Below are 23633 nucleotides of genomic sequence, written 5' to 3' on the forward strand. Positions count from 1 at the left end.
GTCCGCTCAAGGTTAAGCCAAATGCGACAGCAGAGCAGAGCTTCTCAATCTCCTGTTGATTGAAACCTCCCTCTAGTCGTTGGAGGTAATAATAAGAACTATTTAAAATACAATAATAAAAAGTAGGTTTATCCACGTTTATTCAGTCTCTCCCTCATTGACCGCTGGAGACAGACACCAGCCTCCCTGCGCAGTGAGACGTCCGCAGCGCCCCTCCCAGCGTCTCCAGTCCGTCCAGCACGGTAAAATACTTTTTTCCCCTTATGATTTAACGTCTTTACAGCCTACAGTCAGTGTAGGGGGCGTTTAATATCCAGCTTTGTTTATTTACAAGTATACCACAATGTTTAGGATCAGGTTTGGTATTTTGTGCCTTGGTGCATTAAAATTAATACCGCGTCCCGCCCGCTGCGTGTTTTCCCCACTGAAATGATTCTGCTGCTGTTATTCTAACAGTCAATGTTTGATCACATGCAGAGACTCTCTGTCCTTCTTCTGTCTTCAGATCAGAATATGAATATTCAGAATATGCTGCGCCAGTTCTGTTCCAGCTTTGGAGCGTGTTCGTATTTGCATGTCACCTTTGCATGTTACCTCCTATAACTGAATTGTTCATTAGCATTTGATCTAAATATTAATGAAGGAACTCAGACAAGTTTGTTCTCTGTTGCTCTGATCCTGGTTTACTTTGAACAAACTAATCACTTCGTAGCTGTTTTAAAAAGTACAAACCTTTTGAAAATCAGGCCCTTGATGTCTCACCCTGAACCCTGTTAAATCTTAACATTTAAAATCTGACAGAAGGGGGCGCTGTTGCAACACCAGTAAAAAAAGAAAAAAAAAAAGAAAGAAAGGCATGACTCTTTAAAAACTGTATTTTTATTGTTTTAAAAACACTGGAGACGTTTGGATTGTTTTGTCACAGACTCGGTGGATTGTATTAAAACTATAAAATAAAGTCAGCTGTGTTCTGCAGAACAGACGCTGATTATTTTCACAGATCATCAATAAATAGTTTAGTTCGTAAAACACCTGAAGACATCCTGAGACGCTGGTCCTGAAAAAACCCTTTAAGGTCAGTCCTTGAACTGAGCAGCAGACGTCCGACAGGAATATGAAGGTTCCTGAAGTTTGGGTTCCTCAGGGTTCCTGTAGATGAGACAACTTGTCTGCAGGTGGGTTCACAGAAAACGTCTTCAGCAGCGAGACGCTCTGCTTCCAGGGCAATAATTCACCTGGACGACACCTTTATTCCACTTATTTCACCACCGGTTAGTGTTAGCCCAACATTTAATACCCCTCAGGGTATCTGACAGGACCAGGAACTGCTTCAAACCTGGAGCAGGTCTCAGTTTCCCTCTGACATCCGTCAGGCCCTCCACCACCACCACCATCATCACCCACAAGTCTTTTACTCTGTAGTGCCATGGTCCTCATCAGAGGCCGGACTCTTTCGGGGGGTAGTCCGTGTTGGTTACCATGGTAACGACCGTGACGAGGTCCTCGGGAGCAGTGGCGTTGGTCTGCCGCTGCATGTGCGCCACCCGCTCCTCCACGCAGCCGGCGGACAGGCGGGCCTCGGCCTCGTGGTCCCAGAGCTCCTCGATGGTCTCACAGAGCACAGCCAGACCCTGCAGGGAGACACACACGCCCCCCCCCACAGCCGCTCAGCAGCCGAACCAGCTAGGATATGTCACAGTGGTGCATGCTGGGTACTGTAGTGTGACTCACCGCGTGTTTCCGCCAGCACTCCCTCAGGGTCGGCCTCAGCTTCTTGTTGACCACCACCTCCTGCATGTCCTCCAGCGACGGATGCTGGCCCACCTCCTCCTCAAACGGCAGCGTGTACTCGTCAACGGGAGCTGGACAGGGAGCAGAACCACGGCACCGTTACCGGGACAGAACCACGACAGGGCAACATGGACCGCAGCAGGTCCAGGTTCATCCTCCTGTAGTTACTACATAAACCTGCTTACAGAATCATTTCCCATCAGCCCCACAACAGGTCCTACCGAACGCTTTGAGAGGCTGAAGTCTGCTCATCTGGTCTGAAACTGTTCCTCTCGGTCTGAACTCAGGTTAGTCAGAACCACTCATGTTCTAAGTCTGATATGGTTAAAGAACCAGTCATATAAAGGAAACCTGTTATGGGCTCGGACCAGAGATGATTGATCCACAGTGTTCTCCTTTTCCTGTGTTTAGCGTAAATATTTCATCTTTTTAACCATATTACCTATAATTGTGCTACAATTGCTCTAGTAATTCTTTTTTACTTTTATTTTGCCGTTTCCAATAACGCTCATTCTCTGTTAATTTAGAACTAACTTTAGATTAGATTAGATTGTTCTCATCTCTAACCCCCAGTGGGTGGAGGCAGATGAGCGTTCACACTGAGCCTGGTTTTGGTTCTGCTGGAGGTTCTCCTCCCTGTTAATGGGCAGTTTTCCTCTCCACTGTCGCTTCATGCATGCTTAGTATGAGGGATTGCTGCAAAGCCATCAACAATGCAGACGACTGTCCACTGTGGCTCTACGCTTCTCCAGGAGGAAGACTTGATGCAATCTGGTGGGTTTCCTTAGAGAGGAAACTTTCTGATCAAGCTGTATAATTTGATTGAATTTGACTTTGGAAAGTGGCTTGAGATGACATGTATCATGAATTGGCGCTATATAAATAAAACGGAATTGAATTGTTGTTCATTACTTTAAATTGTGTGTAACTTTGTCTTTGCCACTGACACGCCCAGATTTCTCCACTGTGGGACAATGGAGGAATTTCTCATCTTCTGCATCTCTACAGTCCACATCAGGGGTCACCTAGAAGCACCAGGTAGCCGCTGAGGACCACATGTGGCGCCCAACTTTATTTTATTCTTTCCTCTTTTATAAACATTTATATAGATTTAAAAACAACAATATCTATAACAAAGCATGAAAAATGTTTATTTTACACTCAACAAAAATATAAAACACAAGACTTTTGGTTTTTCTCCCATTTTTATGATATGAACTCAAAGATCTTTTTCCACATACACAATATCACCATTTCCCTCAAATATTGTTCGGAAAAAAGTGGCTTTTTAATGTGGGCAGTCTAAGGCACACCTGTGCACTAATCATTGTGTCTAATCAGCATTGATATGGCACACCTGTGAGGTGGGATGGATTATCTCAGCAAAGGATCACTATCACAGATTTAGACTGGTTTGTGAACAATATTTGAGGGAAAGGGTGATATTGTGTATGTGGAAAAAGATCTTTGAGTTCATCTCATAAAAAATGGGAGCAAAACCAAACGTGTTGCATTTATATTTTTGTTGAGTGCACATAAAGTTAAAGTGAGCTCTGACTCTTCTATTTCAAAGCTCTTCGTATGACGCAGCACCAATTAAGTAGCTCTCAGTTTCCAAAAGGTTGGTGACCCCTGCTCTACTTAACAGGCTGCGGCTCTTAAAGGTCCAGGCTGAAAGCAGAACTTGGTGTGATTTAGTCTGTTTGGTTCTGATGGAGGCTGGTTCTTATAACCAAACCGTTAAACTCTTAAACTCTTAAACGTCTGTCCGGTTTAAACGCTGCAGCCCAACCAGTCTGATGGTGTTTGGTTACCGTCAGCAGCCTTGCAGCGCGAGGCGAGCTCCCACAGCACCAGGCCCACAGCGTACATGTCTATCCTCAGAAAAACGTCTCTCTGGAGATTGATGGCCCCTTCCAGGACCTCAGGGGCCATGTAGCGCCGGGTCCCCACCTGAAACAGCAACAGTGAACGTCAGCGATTGTAAAAGACACAAACGTTTTTTTTTTTAATAGAACTGAAGAAAGGGATCCTGAACAGCATTGAAGAGGAGCTCAAGTATCACAGAGACCAACACTTTGAATAGTTAATACTGTAATCTTTATACCTGCAGGTTCTGATCATTACAGATTATAAATTCACAACTTTCTCTGGAGGACTCACGTGTCTATGCGCCGCCACCAAAGGTTTTCCAGTCTCAAATCTCAGAGCGAGGCCAAAGTCAGCGAGGCAAGCCGTCAGGTCAGACTTCAGGAGGATGTTCTTAGTCTTAATGTCCCTGCGAGAACAAGAAGACTGAAAACGGCTGTCTTCTGTGGGTTGACCACCGTGTCTGGATGTTACACCCTACCTGTGAGCAATGGAGGGTTTGTGTCCAGGTACGTCCGTATGCAGGTAGGCCAGACCCCGAGACATCGTCTGAGCGATGAGGCAAAGCTCAGACCAGGAGAGGATGTTGGCTTTCAGGTAGTCACAGACGGAGCCCTGAGGACAGAGGACGGTCACATATGGTAACGGTAACAGGGATCTGTTGGATCTTTTTGCTAAAGCACAACATAAATACGTTGTACATGAAAGTTTGTCACTTTTACAGCAGGTAACAGACAAAAGATCCAACTAGGTCTTTACATCAAAACCACTTCAATATTCTGCAAGTCAGCATTGTTAATGCTGCAGTTCCCTGATTGTCCAGACGATGGCAGTGTTGTTTGCTTTTTGCAGTTTGCTGCAAGCTATCAGCTAAATAATTGAATATTAAATAGAACTTAAAAACAAAAAAAATCACTATATTTTGTTTGTATCTTAGTGAGAGTTATTCATTCATCAGGATACTGAGATGAATCTGAGATTCAAGGGAAGTTTGTGTCACACTGATAAATGTGAGCAAATTTAGCACATGCATTAATCATACAACTGTGGACAGTTTGCTGTTTGAAATCATTTTTACTCATTTGTGCTGTGAAAGCCGTGATGTCCCAAGCTAAATTATTGTATGTATGTATAATGGGCACTTTCCCATTGCTGTTGAAAAGCCCAGTGTGCGTTTCAATACAAATTTAAACAAGGATTTTCAGATTCCCGGGGCTTTGGTTTCACGGATAAAAAGGTCCTGGTCTGGGTTAGGACTTTTCAACAAGCCCAGGGATTGTTAAAGGTTGTGAGCAGTGAAGCAAGATCCTCCGTCAGCAGGAGTAAGGAGTTGAGTGTACAAATGTATTGATTTTATACCCTTAAATTGTCGCAAAAAGTAGTTTTAAGATGTTTTTAGGTAAGAAACTACAAATCAAAACTTCATCTATGAAGTCAGTTCATCAAGATTCCTTTATTTCATTAGCTTTATAAAATTCAGAAAGTGGCCCTTTTAACTGAAATTACCAGATAACTATTAAAACAGATCATTGTAATGAACTTCATATGGGGAAAAAAAAACTGTAAATCATCATATTTAGCCAGAGTAAACACTCATTTTCATCCTCCAATCAGGCTTTGAAACAAAGATACGCCCAAAAGCAAAGACGCGACCATAGACAATATATACGTAGACGCCTTGAGGACCGGCCCTGCCTATTGGAGCTGACATATCAGTACGGCCGCCATCTTGGCCAGGTCCCTCATGCGCCCCCAGTGAATTTATTGGTACTGAGGAAGGTGTCTGCCCAACTAAGAAGTTCTATATTCTGAATCGGGTTTGTGCAAAGTGCTCTCCAAGTTAAAACACATCAACTGAACCGATCTGAGCACAAACAAGATCTGCTTTCAGTAGTGCGCCGGTTATAGCCACCGCAAGCTGCACAGAATAAAGGCATAGTTGCTCTTTTGCCGTTTATTCCTGTAGGAGATACCCATTCAATATGGCGGCGACACAGTATGCGTTTCAGCACATAATGAGGTGTCTACCTATATAATCTCTATGATTTTCTTAACTTTGGCTGCACCTTCACATGTTGCAGATGTGCCTACTTGGCTGTGGTTGGTATTCTAATTGCTGCAGTACCCTGTATCACCAGCAGGTGTCCACGTTCTACACATTTGTTGCAGAACCCCAACCACCCAGCAGGGGGCATCGTTTTTACCCTGTGATGGTACGCGGTAATGAGCCACAGCTCCAGCTCAGCGTTGCAGCCTCGTTTCTCGGCGCCGATGAACTGCAGCAGGTTTTCGTGTCTCATCCCACTCAGGCTGTAGATCTCATACTCCGTCTGCCACGACTGACGTTCCTGGACACACACAGGGACGGAAACTCAGAGTCAAAGACGAAGCTGCTCCAACCGAGACAACAGAAGAAATGTCCGTTAAAGGACAGCGTGTCTGGGAGGTAATGATAAGCCATCATGACTAGACTCACCTGGACGGGGAAGATCTTCACAGCAACATGTTCACTGAGCAGCTGAGCCTTCCACACACAGCCAAAGCGCCCCCTGGCTTTGACCTCCAGCAGCTGCACAGGCCTGTGACCCAAGACGGGCGAGGGGGGCATGGGACCAGGGTCCTAAAGGAAACATGGAAACCAGAAGGTCTGGGTGAGTTGGGACCAATCAGATCGGAGTAATTTCCCCCGAATAACCGAGCTGGGCTTCATGCACCATCGTCCTCTGTGCAGCAGGTGGAGACATCAGTGCAAGACAAGGACAGGCAGCATGGCAGTGAGCAGCGTTTAAACACAGAGAGGAGGTGAGAGGGAGCCGACAGTTCTTACCTCCATCAGAATGTGGAAGACGTTCTGAGAGGCACAAACACAAAGAGGAGGTCACACAGTCAGAGTCGGCTTTTAATCATCGCTGGAGGCTCTGAGCTGCTGACTCTACCACCTCTGGTCACTCAACCACCAGAAGCTCAGGACTGAGATCCCGTTCACACGACAATCATCTAATTACAAGCTCCGTTAACCGAGCAGCAACAGAAACTTAAAAAAAATGGTGTAATTCCTACTCCGTGCCACTAGTGGTGCTATGTTCTTTGAAACTAACTGTGTATGCGTACTGCCTAATATCTGCTGCAACTATTAAACCTTTGAGATGGGAGAGGATAAAGTTTTCCTACAGACAGGAGATGAGGTTCCGCTGTTGTTTATTACGGTAACTTTGGAAAAATCTTTGCCCAACCGCGGGTATGTCCAGAAGAGTCAACAGTACTCTGCTGCCTGCCATTTTTTTCTTCTTCTGTGGTTTTTACATTTCTACCAACATGACTCTTCAGCCGCATCTCGTGGAAACTAAAAAGTCACAATCTGGCAGTTCCATGGTGCGGAGAACTCAACTTTGTAAGTCAGCACCGAGTTCCCAGTTCAACAGCCGACAATCATAAAATATTTTACAAGTTTGAACTGAGCCAAGAAGACCCAGTCGGTGCCAATAACAACAGTGTAGAGTGACAGGACTCCTGGAGCATCAAACAAAGTTATGATCAGGTGTTGAAAACAGCGTTTAACACGAGGAGGGAACCTGCCAACCATTGGGTTTATTGGATACCAGCTACAACAACGGGTGCTCGCAGCTTCGAGATTCTTCTCCTGAACCCAAAACCTGTTTGTTTACCGTAAATTACCATAAAGGAGGATTGTGCCTAAAGCTTACAAAGAAATCAGCACGCAGACCTTTCCAGAAGTGGAGATTAGAAATACTCCGTGTCCTGTAAACTTGGTTCTGTGGTTAATAAAATACATTATTTGAGCCAAAGATTGTCTATGCTCAAATTATTTTACACTGCCAGGCCAAGAAAAAGGAAAAATGGTCAGACATTAATGATTTGTTGGACCGCCTTTAGCTTTGATTACGGCACACATTCCCTGTGGCATTCTTACAATAAGCTTCAGCAGTGTCACAAAATGTAATTCCACCCAGCGATGCATTAAGGTTTCACCAGGATCCTGCATTGATGACGGTAGAGACTGCCTGTTGTACAAAAATTTCTCCAGCGCATCCTCAATGGGGTTAAGGTCTGGACTCTGGAGGCCAATCCATGTGTGAAAATGACGTCTCCTCCTCCCTGAACCACTCTTTCACATTTCAAGCCTGATGAATCCTGGCATTGTCATCTTGGAATTTTGCCCGTACCCTCAGGGAAGAAAATATTTAGAATAATAATACTAATAATAATAATTCAGCACATTTAGGTAGGCATGATGGGTAAATCACTTCCAGCAACATTTACCCTGAACACGACATCTCCCCACTATCCTTCCAGTTTTTATGCGTTCTTAACCCAATTTTGGTCGTTTCTGCAACCTCCTTAGATGTTTTTTCTGCTTGATTCATGCCAATGACTTGACCCTTCTGAAACCGACAGACATATTTTCCACAACCATGGGATGTGTCGTTAAATTTGGTGTTTTAAGAAATGAGAAGCAACTCATTGAACCAGTTTGGGTTAAATAACTTGTCGACTGAAACATAATCGCCCACAAAGTAATTATCCAACGGGAGGCTCGTACCTATTTGCTTAGTTAAATCCAGGTGGCGACTTTATTTTTGGCCAGGCATAATAAGTACAGGCTGTATAAAATCCTTTATATACGCTCATTCTCGCATTCTAATCTTTGAGAGATCTGGATGTAAAACAACGTTTCTACAGTCTACGATTCAGTGCGCTATAAAGACTTCCTCCGTCGGCTCCACAGGGTCCGAAGAAGAGACTGTGGTCGGCCACGGCTGCAGGTGGACTCACCTGTGTGGGCAGCAGCACAGGTGGGTAGGGCCGCCTGTGCCGTCTGTACATCCAGAAGGAGAGCAGGAGCGCTCCGCTGATGGTCACGATGGAAACCGTGGACCAGATCAGAGGCTTCAACGGCAGCTGGGGGGGGACGCTGGTCGCTGTGGAGAAGGAGGAGAACAGCTGTTAGACGTGAGCGGACGCACAGCTGGACTGGAACCCAAGAGACGGGACATGAGAGATGATTTAATCAGGGGAGATGATGGATGTAGGGAGGTCAAAACGATGCCCTGTTGGTGTCTTAGGATGCTGGGGTGATGATCGGCTGGCAGGACACAGTAGTGGTGATGACATTACTAGGGAATTAGGTCATAATCATGATGTCATCAAAGGAAAATTCTGTAATTTCTTGCCATTGATATTTTTCATTAAAGACGAGCCTAAAAAGATCAATATTGCACCTCATGACGGCAACATTAGGACAGAAAATGTGGCCAAATGTGATTTAGTTTGGGGGGTGGCAACGTCATGGTTGGAGAATTACGTCGATGAGGTAATTTTAGGAAAAACGTTGATTTGACCACACCAGGCCAGAAGGTGGAGCAGAAACTAGAACCCCGTCAGGTTGTTCTCTCCTACAAGGTGGTGCCTCTGGTCTGTGGTGTGACTGACAGTATTCAGACTGGGATGCTCAAAGGGAAAAATCTATGATTTATTCTAACTAGTTTTAGCTCTGCTTTCACATCTATTATTTCTTTAATCTCATTTTAGTCACACTTTATGTTTGAATAAAATGAGATTACGGATTAGTTCCTGTGCAGGTTCAGAGGAACTAGAACCAGTCTGCAGGTCTGATCAACTCAGCTATCGTCAATCTGAGCCAGGCTAAAAACGGCAGCAGGTGTCTCTTACGCGTCGGCGGCGGCTCGCTGATCCTGGGTCTGTGGGAGAACTTCATGTTGCACAAACTGGCGTTGCAGCAACAGAAGAAGACTTCAGGAGCTTCAGCCATCTCCACACACTCACTCCTGGTGGAGGAAGGAGAACAAGGAAACATCATCATCATCATCATCATCTTCAGCATGTGAACACTAGTGACCAGCTAACCAACCAGAGATCTATCAGATTTTTTATCCACTTTAACTTATATTTTCTCCAAAAGAAATGTCTGTAATCCAGGCTTCAACGCCTGCACTTGTTTACCAAACTGTTATTTCTGCCTTCCTGTAGCGTCAACAAAGAGTCACAGCAAGTCATGTGACTTGTGATTGTGACTTAGTGACTAGCATGGTTAGCATTAGCATGGTTAGCAAAATCTCTACCTGAAAACATTTACTTTAATGAATCAAAAAGCCCTAATTAATATCTAATTAAATGTATTAATTATAAACTAAACTTATTGAGATAAATATATTGTCAATATATTTATTCTCCAAATCCTAATTTTGACTCTTCAATAGGAGATTAATTTCACTTTACTAATCTCTAACACAATCAATAATCTTATTATTTATCTCACTAATGAATTTCAATCATTAAGCAAAGAAAAAACAATTTGCTTTAGTTTTTTTTAACCGATCTAGAATGTCGTGGGGAAGCTCATTATTAAATAATATTAACATAATAATTAATGTTCTTTATAGAGTAACAGGGGTTTGACATAATAAAAATTACAACCTTATTCACACTTTCATTCTGCTTAGTTAAAACCATTCACACGAGCAAACAAATTAAGAGACAAAAATTCCATTCGTACAAGAAGAAATTATCTTTTTTTAAATCAAGAATTACAAATATAATAGTAGGGGCATGGATTGCCATAGAGGGGGGCAGAGCGACGGCTTTATATACAGTTGAAGAAACAACACTAAATCAGGACTTTGGGATTTTGTTAAATGAACTTTAACCCGGTAGAATGGTGGGATGCAAAATTTGAGTCTTTTGATACCAAATTTTCACAATTTTGAACTTGAAACCAGTTAAAGTTCCACAATTAATCAGTTCTAGCAGGAAAATGACCTGAAACATCCCGCTAAAGCCACCAGAGCGGTTTAAAGGGAATCACTGCAACGTGTTGGAATGGCCTAGTCAAAGTTTAGACCTCAGTCCAATTAAGAAATCTGTGGTTAGGAAGACAGAGAAGAACCCCATCCCGCTAATATCAGTCCTACTGGAGGAACTGGACCTTAAAGGCCTGCTGAACCCAGCTGAGTCCGTTAGTTATTCTGACCAAAACCGGTTTAATGTCAGAACATCAGGAATGTGTGTGTGTGGCAGAAGGAGCGCTAACACAGGCTGTGGAACGGCTCAGAACCAGAACCAGGGCCCGGCTCTGACTGATCCCACGCCGACAGGTTGTGTCTCCTCACCTGTTGTGGCAGCTGAGGTCGTTCAGCCAGCAGCCCTGCTGGACCACCCTAACCTCCCCAGAGACGTTGGTCCAGGTGGAGAAGCAGTGCAGCCGCTTGTCCTCCGCCCCGGAGCAGGTCTTCACCGTGGCGCCGCTCCCCGGACTCTCCGGATCCGACGGGCCGGACGAGGAGCCGCTGGCGGTGTAATAAACACATCTGTGGGCCTCAGAGCGGCCCAGGGCGGCACCTGAAAGAACAGAGGGTTCTGTCAGAACCAGCTCAGACTTAATCACAGGGGGGCAGAACCGGACTCAGGAGCTGAGATGTTTCCCACTGACACCTACAGATGGAACCGGTTCTGAATGTGTTCAGTCCGTCCTGAGGTCGATGGTTTGAACTTCTGCTGCTGCCCGATTATGATGAGCAAGAACCGATCAGAGCTCCAACAGAACCGGGTCTGGGTTAAGACCTTTATAATTAACATAAGCGCTACAGAAATGACTTAAAATAACCTGATATTTAACTTAAATATCAACTTAAAATCAAGGTTTTTGATTAGTTTGTCACCCAGACAACCGACACGTGTCTACAGTATATATTAATCTAGTAATCTAGTTTTTATCCAGCTAATACTTGTTTTCTAGGTGTACACTTTCCCAGAGTGGAGTTAGTGGACAAACTAACCACATATGCTTTATTTCTTTTTGACTAAACGTACAATTTTATGCAAAAGTTACAACTTGTGGTACAAACAGACCCCCACACACCCCTAAAACACAGATAAATCAGAGGAATTTGCAGCGTTCCTCGACATTTTCTCTGTAAAACCTCAATATTCACAGTTATGTCAGAGTTCTCTGTCCTTTATGCCCTTTGGAGAAGATACAACAGTTTTTTGTTCAGAATTATGGTTTCCTACATTTCTTTCCAAGGTGAACTTGCTTTAAACGTGGAAGAGGGAAGGGGGGAGGAAGGAAGGACACAAGGAAAGAATGACTATTCTGTCCAACTACTGCAGGAAAGAAAAATTCCTTATTTCTGTCTCAACAACAGAGTTTTATTCAGAAGGTTTTTTTCTGGCCCCTGAAACTCTTAGTCTCTCACATTTTTGTCTTCTAAATCTAGTTTCTGTCGCATTAAACAAAAAGTGTTACGCATTAGGGCTGAACGATAACGGTATATATTGATTGATAGATATATGGTTCAATATAAAAAACGGGGGTCAATAAAAAGTTCAATAAAAGAACATTCTAGCTCATCATGTAGGTTAATATACAGTCATTAATCCTCCCAACCAATCACAAACCCAGGAAAGCTCCATCAACCTTCAGACAGCTCAGAGAGAACGTTTTCTTTTTTAACACTTACAGTTTTCGTAAAATGTTGGTTGAATAAAGGGTTGTGTTTGAATTCATTCATATAAAAACAGGTAATTAAGAAACTTAAAACGTATATTTTGAATTGTTTTGATAATTATCGATATCGATCGATATGATTTCTATTTTATCGATATGCTTTTATTCTATGTCGTCCAGCCCTATTACACTTTATACTACAGGCAGACAGCCTGTTTGCATTAAGGCTCCTGAATAATTAACATGTTTTTCAGTCCAGGTAGTTCTACACCACTGATATGCATTACATCCTGCAGACTAATTCATATCCTTAAACAATTTAGACTTTTCAGAGGTTACAGCCGCATTTTTTTATTTTTTTTTACAGTTTAACATGGTTTTAATGACACAATAATCACTGCGTACACTTTCAAGCGTTCTGATAAGTTACGTAAACTATTACCGCAGATTATCACAGAAATAATCACTAAATATTTCTTAATTTAGAATATTGTACCACGTGAACAATTAAAATGTGTAGTTTATTGCAGTGTTTTTATCTCTAGAAAAAACAGTGTTTCTCTAAATCATATAATTTTGTTTATATACATATGTTGGTATTTTGTCAATAAAGGGAATCTTTTTTATCTGCCAAACTTCAGATTCTGACTTCAGATTTCAACACTGGCATTGTGAAAAAAAACAACCAGACAAGCAGAACAGGAAGTATAATCTATAACAAAGTTATTTAACTTTTGACTTTATTCATAACATTTCTTTAATTTGTTCTTTAAAATATGGATAAGTAAATGACTACACTTTCAAATGAGCGATTAATCCATCATTTTAACAAATTATCATCTTTATAAACAATCTTAGTGTCTATGAAAAATATGTAAACTTAGATTTTGGTGGGCTTAATGGGTATGCTTATTGTTACCTAAAAAAGATCCAATAATTCACTTTGGTTAAATCGATTAGTGTTTCACCAGAAATCTGGGGTTTATTATATTTTTGTTCTTCCACCAGCACAGAACCAGCGTGATGCCTGGTTACACAACAATATACGGACATACAGGCGTTTAGGCATTTGAAATTAGTAAGATGTGATCACGTCCTGTTTCTCAGAGCCGCAGCGACTTCCTGAGTGACGAGCCAACAGATAAGGAGAGGAGGGAGTGACCCCAGGAAATGGGATTCAGCCCAAAGTGCTGAATAAACTGCATTTTCTGGGGGAGGAACTGAAGGGACAAAGTTCCAGTAAAAGCCTTGAACCTTTACTGACACATAAACAGAGAATTTAAGGAGATTCTGGAGGAGCAAAGGTTAAACTTTTCTTCACTCCCAATCATCCCTTTTCCCTGCTCATCTGAGGAACTGATGGAGAACCCGGCGGAGTGAGATGATTGGTTTAGATCAAAATGTTGAGGCAGGAGAACCGGAATTTCAGTTCAGGTTATTATCAACCATCATGGTGGCGTTTTTGTTATTGCCTGTTTGCACACGTCTCTCTCTCAGGAACGGAGCCTTAAATCATTACACAAAAAGTGACTTATTTCCTCATTAAGGTGATTCATGAAGGAGTGATCTATCACGGCTCATTTCAGCGGCTAAGGGACTGATATCAAAGCCCTCAGACTCTGACACAAACCTTTTATCGCCTAATTTACCTTCATTATCTTTGCAGGATCTAATGTGAAATAAATAAAAAAATCAGCACACGTTGTTTATTGCAATAAAGAACCTTTGAATCAGAGATTGTTCCCGGATCGGAACCAGGTGTGAAGGTGCAAAATAACCCGAAATGTGGATCAGAACCGCCCATCTCTGGTTCATTAAACAACATGTTGATGAGGGATGTTTTCCAGCTGTTACCGAACCGGAACCAGGTCTGATCACGTAACCGTCATACAGGTGTGCTTCTCACCTGAGCAGCAGCAGCAGACGAGGAGAACGCTCAGAACCAGTCTGGCTTCTGGTCCCATCCTGAGTCCAAACGTTTAAGGCCCCAGTTGGGGGTTTTGAGACCCGCTAACTTTTACACCGGTCCCGATGAACGGGAACCACACGTTCTGATCCAGACAGCTGGTTTGGGGTTCCGATCCGTTCACCGGAACACGCCGACCCAAAGCTCTGCGTGGAGAGACAGCAGCCGTGTTTGGACCTGCAGAACCGTCCGGACCGTTGACTCGCAGAGTTCGGTCATCGCTGTGGGCAGCTGACGTCGGTTCGGATCAGGGTATCCGAATCAAAACAGAGATCCAGGCGCACTAGCTGAGATTTATTCCGTCTGGAGTGGGTTCGGTTCTGGCTGAAAAAAAGCCTCCGCTTACACCTGGAGCCGTCTGGCACGAGCACCAAGCCACCATCCGGGTTCTGGTTACCTTAGTCCGGTTCTGATTGACTTGTGTTCGGTTACTTTATCTACCGGGGGTTAGCTGCTACTGCTAGCTTAGCCCAGTGGACAGAACCAAAGACACAATCCTTCATTCTGTAGGAACTAGAACCGAGACCGGAACCGAGCCCGCTGAGGTTCCGATCCCGGATTTACAACGGGTAGATATCCAGGTTTAGCCGTTTTCGGTTCGATTCTCCCTGTCCGAACCAGCTGAGCATTGAGCAAAAAAAAAATGGCTTCCGTGCAGAGATTAATGTTTTTAAGCTTGTCACAAAAATAGTGACTGACGAAACAAGCGGCCAATGGCAAGACGGAAATCTTGTTCTCCGCCAATCAGCAGCGACTTGTGGACGCGAGGCGGCTGACGTAAGGGGGAAGCCCCGCCCACTGCCAAGCTCTTTAAACCACACCGTGGACTGGCTTCGTGGTGGGAAATCTGAGGAAAACCGGGGGTATAGGCGGTTTTATCGGTCAAGATACAAACTATAGAAATTAACTATATGCAGCAGGGTCACACGCTGCTCCACGCGACTCGCATATGTCAAGTTCACCAACAGGAACATACGGGCACTTCCGCTTTTTCAAAACAAAATGTCAAGAACACGGAAGTAACTTTGGTCGTTTACTGAGGCAGGTGTTAATTTACAGATTTAACCAGCAGAAGTCAGTAAATCAGTTCCATTAATATGACTAAAAGAGTTGTGCAAATAAAAAAAAAGATGTATTTTCTCCTATTTTAGCTTTCCTTCATTGACTCCCTGTTACATTAAGAATACAATGTAAAAATTATCCTTCTCATATAAACCCCTTAATAATCAAGGGATTGGTGAGGAGAGGACCAGGCTTTATAAAGTGTCTTGAGATATGTGTTGTAAATTGGCGCTATAAGAAAAAAAATGAATTTAATTGAATAAGATTCTGCCTTTTATCTCCACCAAGCGCCTCCTTCATTGCACAGATGGTGAGAAATAAGCTTATAACCTGGTATCAGGTGGAGAAGGACCCCAGATATTCAGCTGCACTTTACTCTGCACCAGAGGGGAGATCAGAACCCATTTACTGTTCTGAATGTTCAGTTCTAGATCACAGAGGTCTGCATTGAACCTGAGTCTAAATGTTGATCATAAGTCTATGAACAGTGACCTCAGAGTAGCACTTCCTTCCAGAGTTGTGAGTCAGTGCATTGGGCAGCACATGGGTTTCAGGGTCTTTAATTAACTAAAATGATCCTTTATAAGACAACTTGCAGCATTTAAAACTTTATCTTTGTCCCTCTAAGTGAATGAAGTAACAATACCTCCAAGTTATCTGATTTACCACGAATATGGGTTTCTGTTTTTATGCTCTTAATGCAAAATGAGCTCATACATGTGTTCAGTCAAGCTGGAGGATTGTGGAGATGATTATGATGACTAGTCTTGGGGACGATGAACATCATGGCAACACTGAGGAAGAGATCGGTTATGATGGTAGTGATGATGATTGTGATCACGATGGTGATCATGATAATAATTACGGTGATGGTGATGGACATGATGATGGTGATGGTTAAGATCATTATGATAATGACGATGATTAAGATTTTACTTATAGATTATACTGATAATGCTGATTGCGATGACATTGGTGATAATGGGGATGATAAAGGCAAAGGTTATTGTGATGATAACGAAGATGAGGATCACGGTGATAACAATGAGAATGATTGTGATTAGGGGGATTCTGGTGATGATAAAGATATAGTAATTATGATGATAATGATAGAAATAGATGAAGATGATAGTGCTGATGTTGATGATGAGCACAAGGATTATGGTAATAATGAGGGGATGTTGACGAAGTCTTGATTATATTATATAAAGTTTAGGCTGAGGACCCTTGCCCTGGGGTCTTTCTGCATGGAGTTTGCTTGTTCTCCCTGTGCATGCGTGGGTTCTCTCCAGGTATTGACAGCTGGAGATTGGCACCAGCACCTCTTGCGACCCCACAAGGGATAGCACTGAGCTATATTATACACTGGAGTGTATATATACATATATGTAAATATATGTTTTTGTATATTGTTATTTATATATTTATAAATGCTATATATTTAAATAAATAAAATGCTAAATATTTCAGCACATGACTTTCTCAGTACTTGATAGTTTTAGAACATAACATAAAAGTATAACATTTGACATTTTAAAAGTTTAAGCCCCCCCCCCTGAACATGAGAAAATCCTCGTTATTCGATGCTGTAGCGAACATATTCCCTAGTTACTGGGGGAAAATAGAGAGTACCAATATTGCGGCTGGGGGTTTCAAAGCGACTCGTTCTAACAGCGGGCTATTAGCACTCCAGTGTATTATATAGCTCAGTGGTTAGAAGATGGATAGATGATGGATAGGTTGCGGATGAAAAGGAAGCCAATGAAGATGTTTTTAGATGAAGATGCAGTACCATAATAAATCCAGTAGAGAGCGGTATGACATCAAGCTGTTACTATAGAACTATTTAGACGCATCTGGGATCAGCTGACATTCAACGCACACGTGGGTGGAAAATTAAACGTTTGTTTCTGTCAATCATTAGAAATAGTAATGAATAATAATAATAATTAAAAAAAAAATAAAAGCAGTCGGATAAAGTTCAAACTTCATGTTTATGTAACAGATCTGCACAAAGTAATGTATAATAGTGAAATGTAGGGAAAAAAAGAAAAATAATGCAAAGGTTTCAAACTCTGAAAAGCGTCACTGAGCACTATTTACAAAAGGCAGCCGCCAAAGAGACAGTTTCTTCCCCCAAGCCCCTACTTTGATGAACACTTATTGATTATAATGAATCTTTGGCCCAGTCCAACCATTTTTTTCCTCTTTCGTAAAAAACTCTATATTTGCATATTTACAGAAATATTTCTACTTGCCTTTTTATGGATTTATACTTAAAATGTATTAATTGAAGGCAAAGTGGAACCAGCCAAGTTCCTTGTCTAAATTATTTGTCCCCTGTGGGGGAAGTTACATTTCAATACAAGCCATCAAGACAAAGGTTCACTGAGGCCATGCTGCCTTTTCCAAGGCTCCGGCGTTTGTGTACAAACCTGGTGATTATAGCTGATTTTGATTCTGATGTGAAAAGGCTGACAGAAACGTCTAGATTGAAAGGTGGTTCTACAGAGTATTGACTCAGAAGGGTTGAATAAATGCACGCCCCACTTTTTAAACACCATGTCGTCACTGGAATCAGCTACTCTAACAGAAGTCCAAACTAGTGCTGTGGAGCAGAGGAAGGGTGCTCCAACCTGCATATTCTGGAACCAGATGCATAAAACTGAAGATCTTTTCTTTCTCCTGAGTTGAGAAACTGTAAACCTCATGATCATGAAATTGCTCTCTAAAAACTGACTCTGACCCATAAACACCGTCGCCCCTGCATGGGTGCAGGGATCTGTGTGAAGGTTGGAATCAGAACCAGAACTGAGTTCAGAGTTTGATATTTTCCGTGTCTTTGGGCTCATTTCATTCGGACACGGTGGAAAAGTTTGTGCTGGTTTGATCTGGTGAATAAGAATCTGGATTGGGTTTTAGAGACAAGCAACATGATATTTTAAATAACAGACAGAGTGATACCTCCTGATGGAATGCATGAAGGAGCTCTGTAAGACCTGGAAGATGATTGGAGCATTTATTTTTAAAGTGAGCCATTCGCCGAAGAAAGCCCTGAAGCCACAACCAGTTGGTCAGAACCAAGTGAACTTTCTGACGGAGACCTGAGACATTTTCAGGGACAGATTCCAATTAATTCTGCAAGACCCACCGAGACCAGAACCTTTTCTTGAACCACCAGCTCAGGTTGTGAGTTAGTATCAGGAACCTTTGGTCTGATCTGAGGTCAGCTCAGTGGGAACATAAAGGTTTCTATTGGTTTTGATTTGTTCCTGGAATAAAGGCCTCTGTCCCACCAAAATAAAAGCCTGTTTGGAGGACAGGAACTCCTAGCGTGTTCTGTTTGTCTGAACGTGTGAAGAGGAGAAAACGGTTCCTGCTCCAGCTGGGACCGAATGAATGAGGCAGTGTGGAGGTTTGTTTTAACTTTCGGCTCCATCTGCCAACATTATGACACTTTCTGGGAACCGCAGGGAGCTTTTTGCCTGTCAGGCATCATGGAGGGGTTTTATTTAGCCTGATTTGCCTTTAATAAATAGATTTAAGCAAACACTTTGCTCCCTTTTCATCCATCAGCTCTACCTTCTGACTCCTGCAGAACTAAGTCAGCTGGGTCAAAGATTACGCTCATTTTATTCCTACTGGTCCTGATTTATGACATAAAGTAAAACCACCACTTTTAATGGCTGGACCAGGCTTCTCTTCACATTTTCACACATTACAATTATAGTCCAACATAAATTAGTGCACATTTGTGAAGTGGAAAGCAAATGATTTTCTAATTGGTCAAAGTTTATACGTAAACCCTGTTGTAAATGTGTGAAAATATTTTTAAACTAATGTTCCCGGTCCTTCATTCTAGCGGTGTAGGAGTATTTCGCCTCTGCTGTGCAAAGCCTGTAGAGACACTCAGAAATACGTGGAAATCTAATTGTAGCAAAAGGTGTTTCTACATTGAACGAGTTGTATGAAACACAAATGTATGCCACACTCTTCAGATTTATTTTCAATTAGTTAAAACCTTTTGGAAAACGATACACTGTTCATAGACATGCAATCCCAGTTCAACATATTGACTCATGTGGCTGTAACAAAATAAAAAGTGAAAAAGTTTAAGGGATATTTTTTTCAAGGCATGGTAATAAAGTTGTTTATTTTTTAATTGTCCTCCCTGTTCCTGTCTGACAGGCTCTTCCAGCTGAGTTGTGGTCCAATTTGAAAGGTGCTGTTGCTAAGAGATGATGCTGCGGCTCTGGAAGCGTCTCCTCCCCTGCCACAGCTCTCCTCTGCAGCCAACATGAAAACCAAACGCACCCTCGGTTTCATTCAGGCCCCTTTCTGCAGACATCCTGCAGACATCAGGGGCCCGTTGGTGGCTTTCAGCTGCAGGCTCCATCCTCCTCGACTCGGTCTTTGTGTTCTGAGTAAGGACGAAGAAAAGTGACCTGATGGCAGTGGCTGGATGTCCTGCCGGGTTTTTATTCTGAAATGGAGAGCCCAGCTGGGACAAAACAAACAGGCTGAAAATGGCGGGTGTGTTCCCATCATGCTGCTTCCTGTCTGTTGGTTTAGAGGCTGTTCCTGCAAAAAGAAGGTGTCAGATCGCCTGCAGAGCAGGACCGCCATCAGGAAAAACAGCCTGCACAGCAGCGCCACCACCAGGAGGATCAGCGGAGTCTGAGGCAACACAAAGCTGCAGTTTGTCTTCATGACAGATATATTAAAAAAAAATAAAAAATGCAAGAAGTAACTTTCTTGCAGCCTTTTGGTCTATGACACACATTTGTATGTTTTTGACTGAAATCAGATACACTTTTGATGTGTGAAAGAAGTATGGCAGCTTTCCTTGAAGGTGAAGCTGTCCGTCTACAGAGGACGCTGCCAGCTGATGGACCTGAAAGAAGGAGGACTCATGGGATGCGGCGTGCTCGGAGAGTCGTTAGCAGAGCATGGCTCAAAGCTAGCAGGACGAAAACAACATCCTCACTGCTAATTCCTGCTAATGTTCATCCTCTGGATGCTGTTGTGTTTTTGATGATCTCCTGGTAAAGTTTCTGAATTCAGATTGATGAACAAGCAGGGTGGCAGCTAACATATTTCCATTCAGATGATTAAGCGTTGTGTCCTTTGCGATATTCTGATGCTGCGCTGAATGTCTGAGATTAAACAGAAACAATAAACGAAACCAGTGCTTGACTACTAAACACAACCTTTTCAGATTTGAGCTTTTAGCCACAAGAACAGTTTTTCTCCGTGTCCCTTTAAAATGTTCTTGGAGGACGATGAGCGTGGCTTTTTCCCACACAGATGTTTCCTAGAACCATTAAGGCACTCAAAAGACTTGATAAATGTTTGATAAACATAAGTCTGTAATCCATTTAGATAAAAATATAGTGAGGAATAATTTCCCTCATCATTCATCCTGTCCCTTCTGAAGTAGAATTGTGTTGGTATCTTGAAACTAGTGTTGCACCGATGCCATTTTTTGCCCCCACCACAATACCCGTTACCTGGCTGTGCAGTATTGGCCGATACCGATACCATCTGTTTGAAATTGATGTGTGTGTATATATATGAAGAACTGCATACTACTTAGATGTAAAATAATTGCCATCATGGCTTTGTCAAGCTGCTGCCTATGTGAAGCAGGAAAAAAAAGACTAATACAAAGTGAATCCAGTAAAACTTTTTATTGCCTACCTAGAAGCAGTGACAATAGTTGAATAAACTTTTGGCTCTCAAAGGCCAAAATAGTGCAACATTTGTGAAATTATAACATGTTCTTAATTGTAGTGCAATAGTAAGACAGTAAAATTACATTAATAATTGAATAATCCCTTTTAAGCCCTGAGTTTTGGCTCTCAAATACCTAAATAGTGCAACTTTCATGAACTTACATAACATGTATAATACTAGTGCAACAGTAAGAAAGTAAAATTAAATTAATAATTGAGCAGGCCAATAGTGATAGTTAACACTAGTGAGTGTTGGGAGAGAGAAGGCCGCGCTTTAAGTGACATACAAACATCAGAATGGTATCAGAGCCCTGTTTGTTGGTACTCGCTGATGCCGATCCACCATTTTAGTGCTGGATTGGAGCCCCGTCCAATACTGGAATCGGTATCAGTGCAACACTAGTTGAAACATAGATGGACTGGTAAATCAAGAGCTTTGCCTTTTGGATCAGCTCTTTCTTCACCACAACAGATCAGAGCCGCTCCCTCATTACTGCAGAAGAAGCCTCGATCTGCCTGTCCATCTCCTGTTCCATCTTACCATCACTTGTGAACTCATGGCAGAGACTGACCCCCAACCCCCAGGGGGCATCACATCTTTTTCTGGTAGAGGACCCTGGCCTCGGGCTCAGAGGCTTCGTATTATTGTTAAATGAGTCAGTGTTGATCCTAAATACATCAAAATCCTGAGAGATTTTAAAACCTTTTTTTTTAGATTATGAGCCTTATTGATTTTGATTTATTGTGGAACCTTTGATTAATTTAACCACCACCACCTCCCATCAGTGAGTACAGCAATTAGTTACCATGGAGACCGAATGTATCCTAGTGGACAGGCACTGCTGACCAAAGACTTATACTGACTTGTTACAAAAGCCCTCCCTGTGGGTAGGCTTTAGGAGATGTGGCAGGCCGTGTTCCTCTACAAAGTACAGTTTGCTGCCCCACATCTGAAGGAAGACTATTTATCTCTGGTATCTGGACAAGAGAAAAGCTTCATTTAGTTCTACATTTTTCATATAAAATGATTTTTATTAAAGTTCAGACTCAGACATCACTGCAGGGGGCTGTCAGAGCTGCAGAGGCTGCAGTCTGAGCAGAAACTACACGTGTGACCGTCTGAACACATGTGAACTGTGCAGATTCTGTCTGAAGGAAGTTCAGAAATCAGCAGCATCTGTATTCCGACATGTTTCTCCATCTGTCTGAGCTCTTTGTGTCTGAACGAGGACCTTTTAGCCTCCAAGGACAAGCTTTGTGTCAGAGCCGAGGTGATAATGTTATCGATGACCTCCTGACCCCCCCCCCCCCCCCCCCCCGTACTCCTTCCTTCTCATCATTAGTTTGTCTCATTACGAAGGCACCGTGCTGACGTCCAATCAGAGGTCCGATAACGAACACAGATACTGGATGCGGCAGCTCATCACAGAAGTAATGAAGCTCTCTGACTCTGTTCGCTCTGAATGTCGGCAGATAAATGAATCCTGCTGGGTGAGCCAAACAAGGCTGCTGTCCTCTGCTGTCCCCTATAGGTGCACTTAACAGGGAGAGGCTGGGCCCACAAACCCAGGGGCAGGTTAGAATCTGCAGTTAACTCGCCGTGCAATTTTCTAACCTGCTGGAGGAAACCCAAGTAACCGGAGACAATCCACAAATGCAGGGACAAAACATGCAACCTCCATGAAGAAAGGCCGGATCTGGGATATAATAGTAAGGTCTTCATTCTGCAAAACAACAGGCAAGGCAAGGCAAGGCAAGGCAAGGCAAGGCAAGGCAAGGCAAGGCAAGGCAAGGCAAGGCAAGGCAAGGCAAGGCACATTTATTTATATAGCACAATTCAGTACAGAGACAATGCAAAGTGCTTTACATGATTAAAATATAGGAATAAAAGCAAATAGGGATAGAATGTAGAAACAAAAAAGAACAAAAAAGTGGTGATTCAGTTAACTAGAACATTCAAAGGCATTTTTAAACAAATGTGTTTTTAATCTCGATTTAAAGGAACTCAGGCTTTCAGCACTTTTACAGTTTTCTGGAAGTTTGCTCCAGATAAGTGGAGCATAGGAACTAAATGCTGCTTCTCCGTGTTGATACACTGATAACAAGGGCAAACATCCAGGCAGGTATGCATTACCTTTAGCGAGAAATACCTCCCAACAAAATAATGTAATATGAAATAAAGTCCTGAACTGTCTTATTTACAGTTTTCAGGGTTGTTCTTCATGCAATCGAGCTGATCCTGATGCTTTATTGATGCTTTATGAGTTTGTTTTTGGATCAGATATGCAGCTGCAGATCTGTGTTATTGTGTTTTATTCTTTTTACGTATGCTACGTGATTTTTTAACAGATGTAGTCTGATTTTACTACTTATCGTATTTTGTAATGGAAGTATTGAGATAATTTGTATGTATTATATTCATATTTAACATATTTTAAATGGTACCCTGAGGTACCAATGAAAACTAGCCTTCATGGCTAATTCTGGCATGTTTTTAACGTCAATTGTCCCCTTTTGCAATAAGTAAACATCATCCTCCATGAATGGGATTGATGATTGATTTCTCTCAGGCAATAGTGTAAAAATGACTAAAAACAGCTTGTTCAACCAGCAGATTTACAGCTGGAGGCCGACTGAGGTTTTTACTATTTCTAGCAAAGACTTTCTCAATGGAAGCGTTGAGTTTTAAATCATTTTGCTGTGATCAGGCTTGTCTGAAACATCT

General features: G+C 42.5%; 1 protein-coding gene across 2 annotated transcripts; it reads right to left on the bottom strand.

The window, feature by feature from the left end:
• Positions 1–859: 859 nt before the first annotated feature.
• Positions 860–14785, bottom strand: LOC105915546 (activin receptor type-2A). 2 transcript variants are annotated; one of them, XM_021309044.2, is made up of 12 exons: positions 14052–14785; positions 10809–11037; positions 9352–9467; positions 8455–8600; positions 6488–6511; positions 6137–6280; positions 5865–6008; positions 4142–4275; positions 3955–4069; positions 3606–3744; positions 1732–1862; positions 860–1631 (listed from the first exon to the last, which is right to left on the bottom strand). In XM_021309044.2, exons 1-12 carry the CDS (start codon positions 14107–14109, stop codon positions 1437–1439), a joined length of 1575 nt encoding a protein of 524 aa, XP_021164719.2. In that variant the 5' UTR covers positions 14110–14785; the 3' UTR covers positions 860–1436. The 2 variants fall into 2 exon arrangements, with proteins under 2 accessions (XP_021164719.2, XP_021164720.2); XM_021309045.2 differs by lacking the exon at positions 6488–6511 and having other exon boundaries at positions 14052–14784.
• Between the last annotated feature and the right edge of the window lie 8848 nt (positions 14786–23633).

The sequence above is a fragment of the Fundulus heteroclitus genome, unplaced genomic scaffold (genome assembly GCF_011125445.2).
Source record: "Fundulus heteroclitus isolate FHET01 unplaced genomic scaffold, MU-UCD_Fhet_4.1 scaffold_98, whole genome shotgun sequence".
Lineage (NCBI taxonomy): Eukaryota > Metazoa > Chordata > Actinopteri > Cyprinodontiformes > Fundulidae > Fundulus > Fundulus heteroclitus.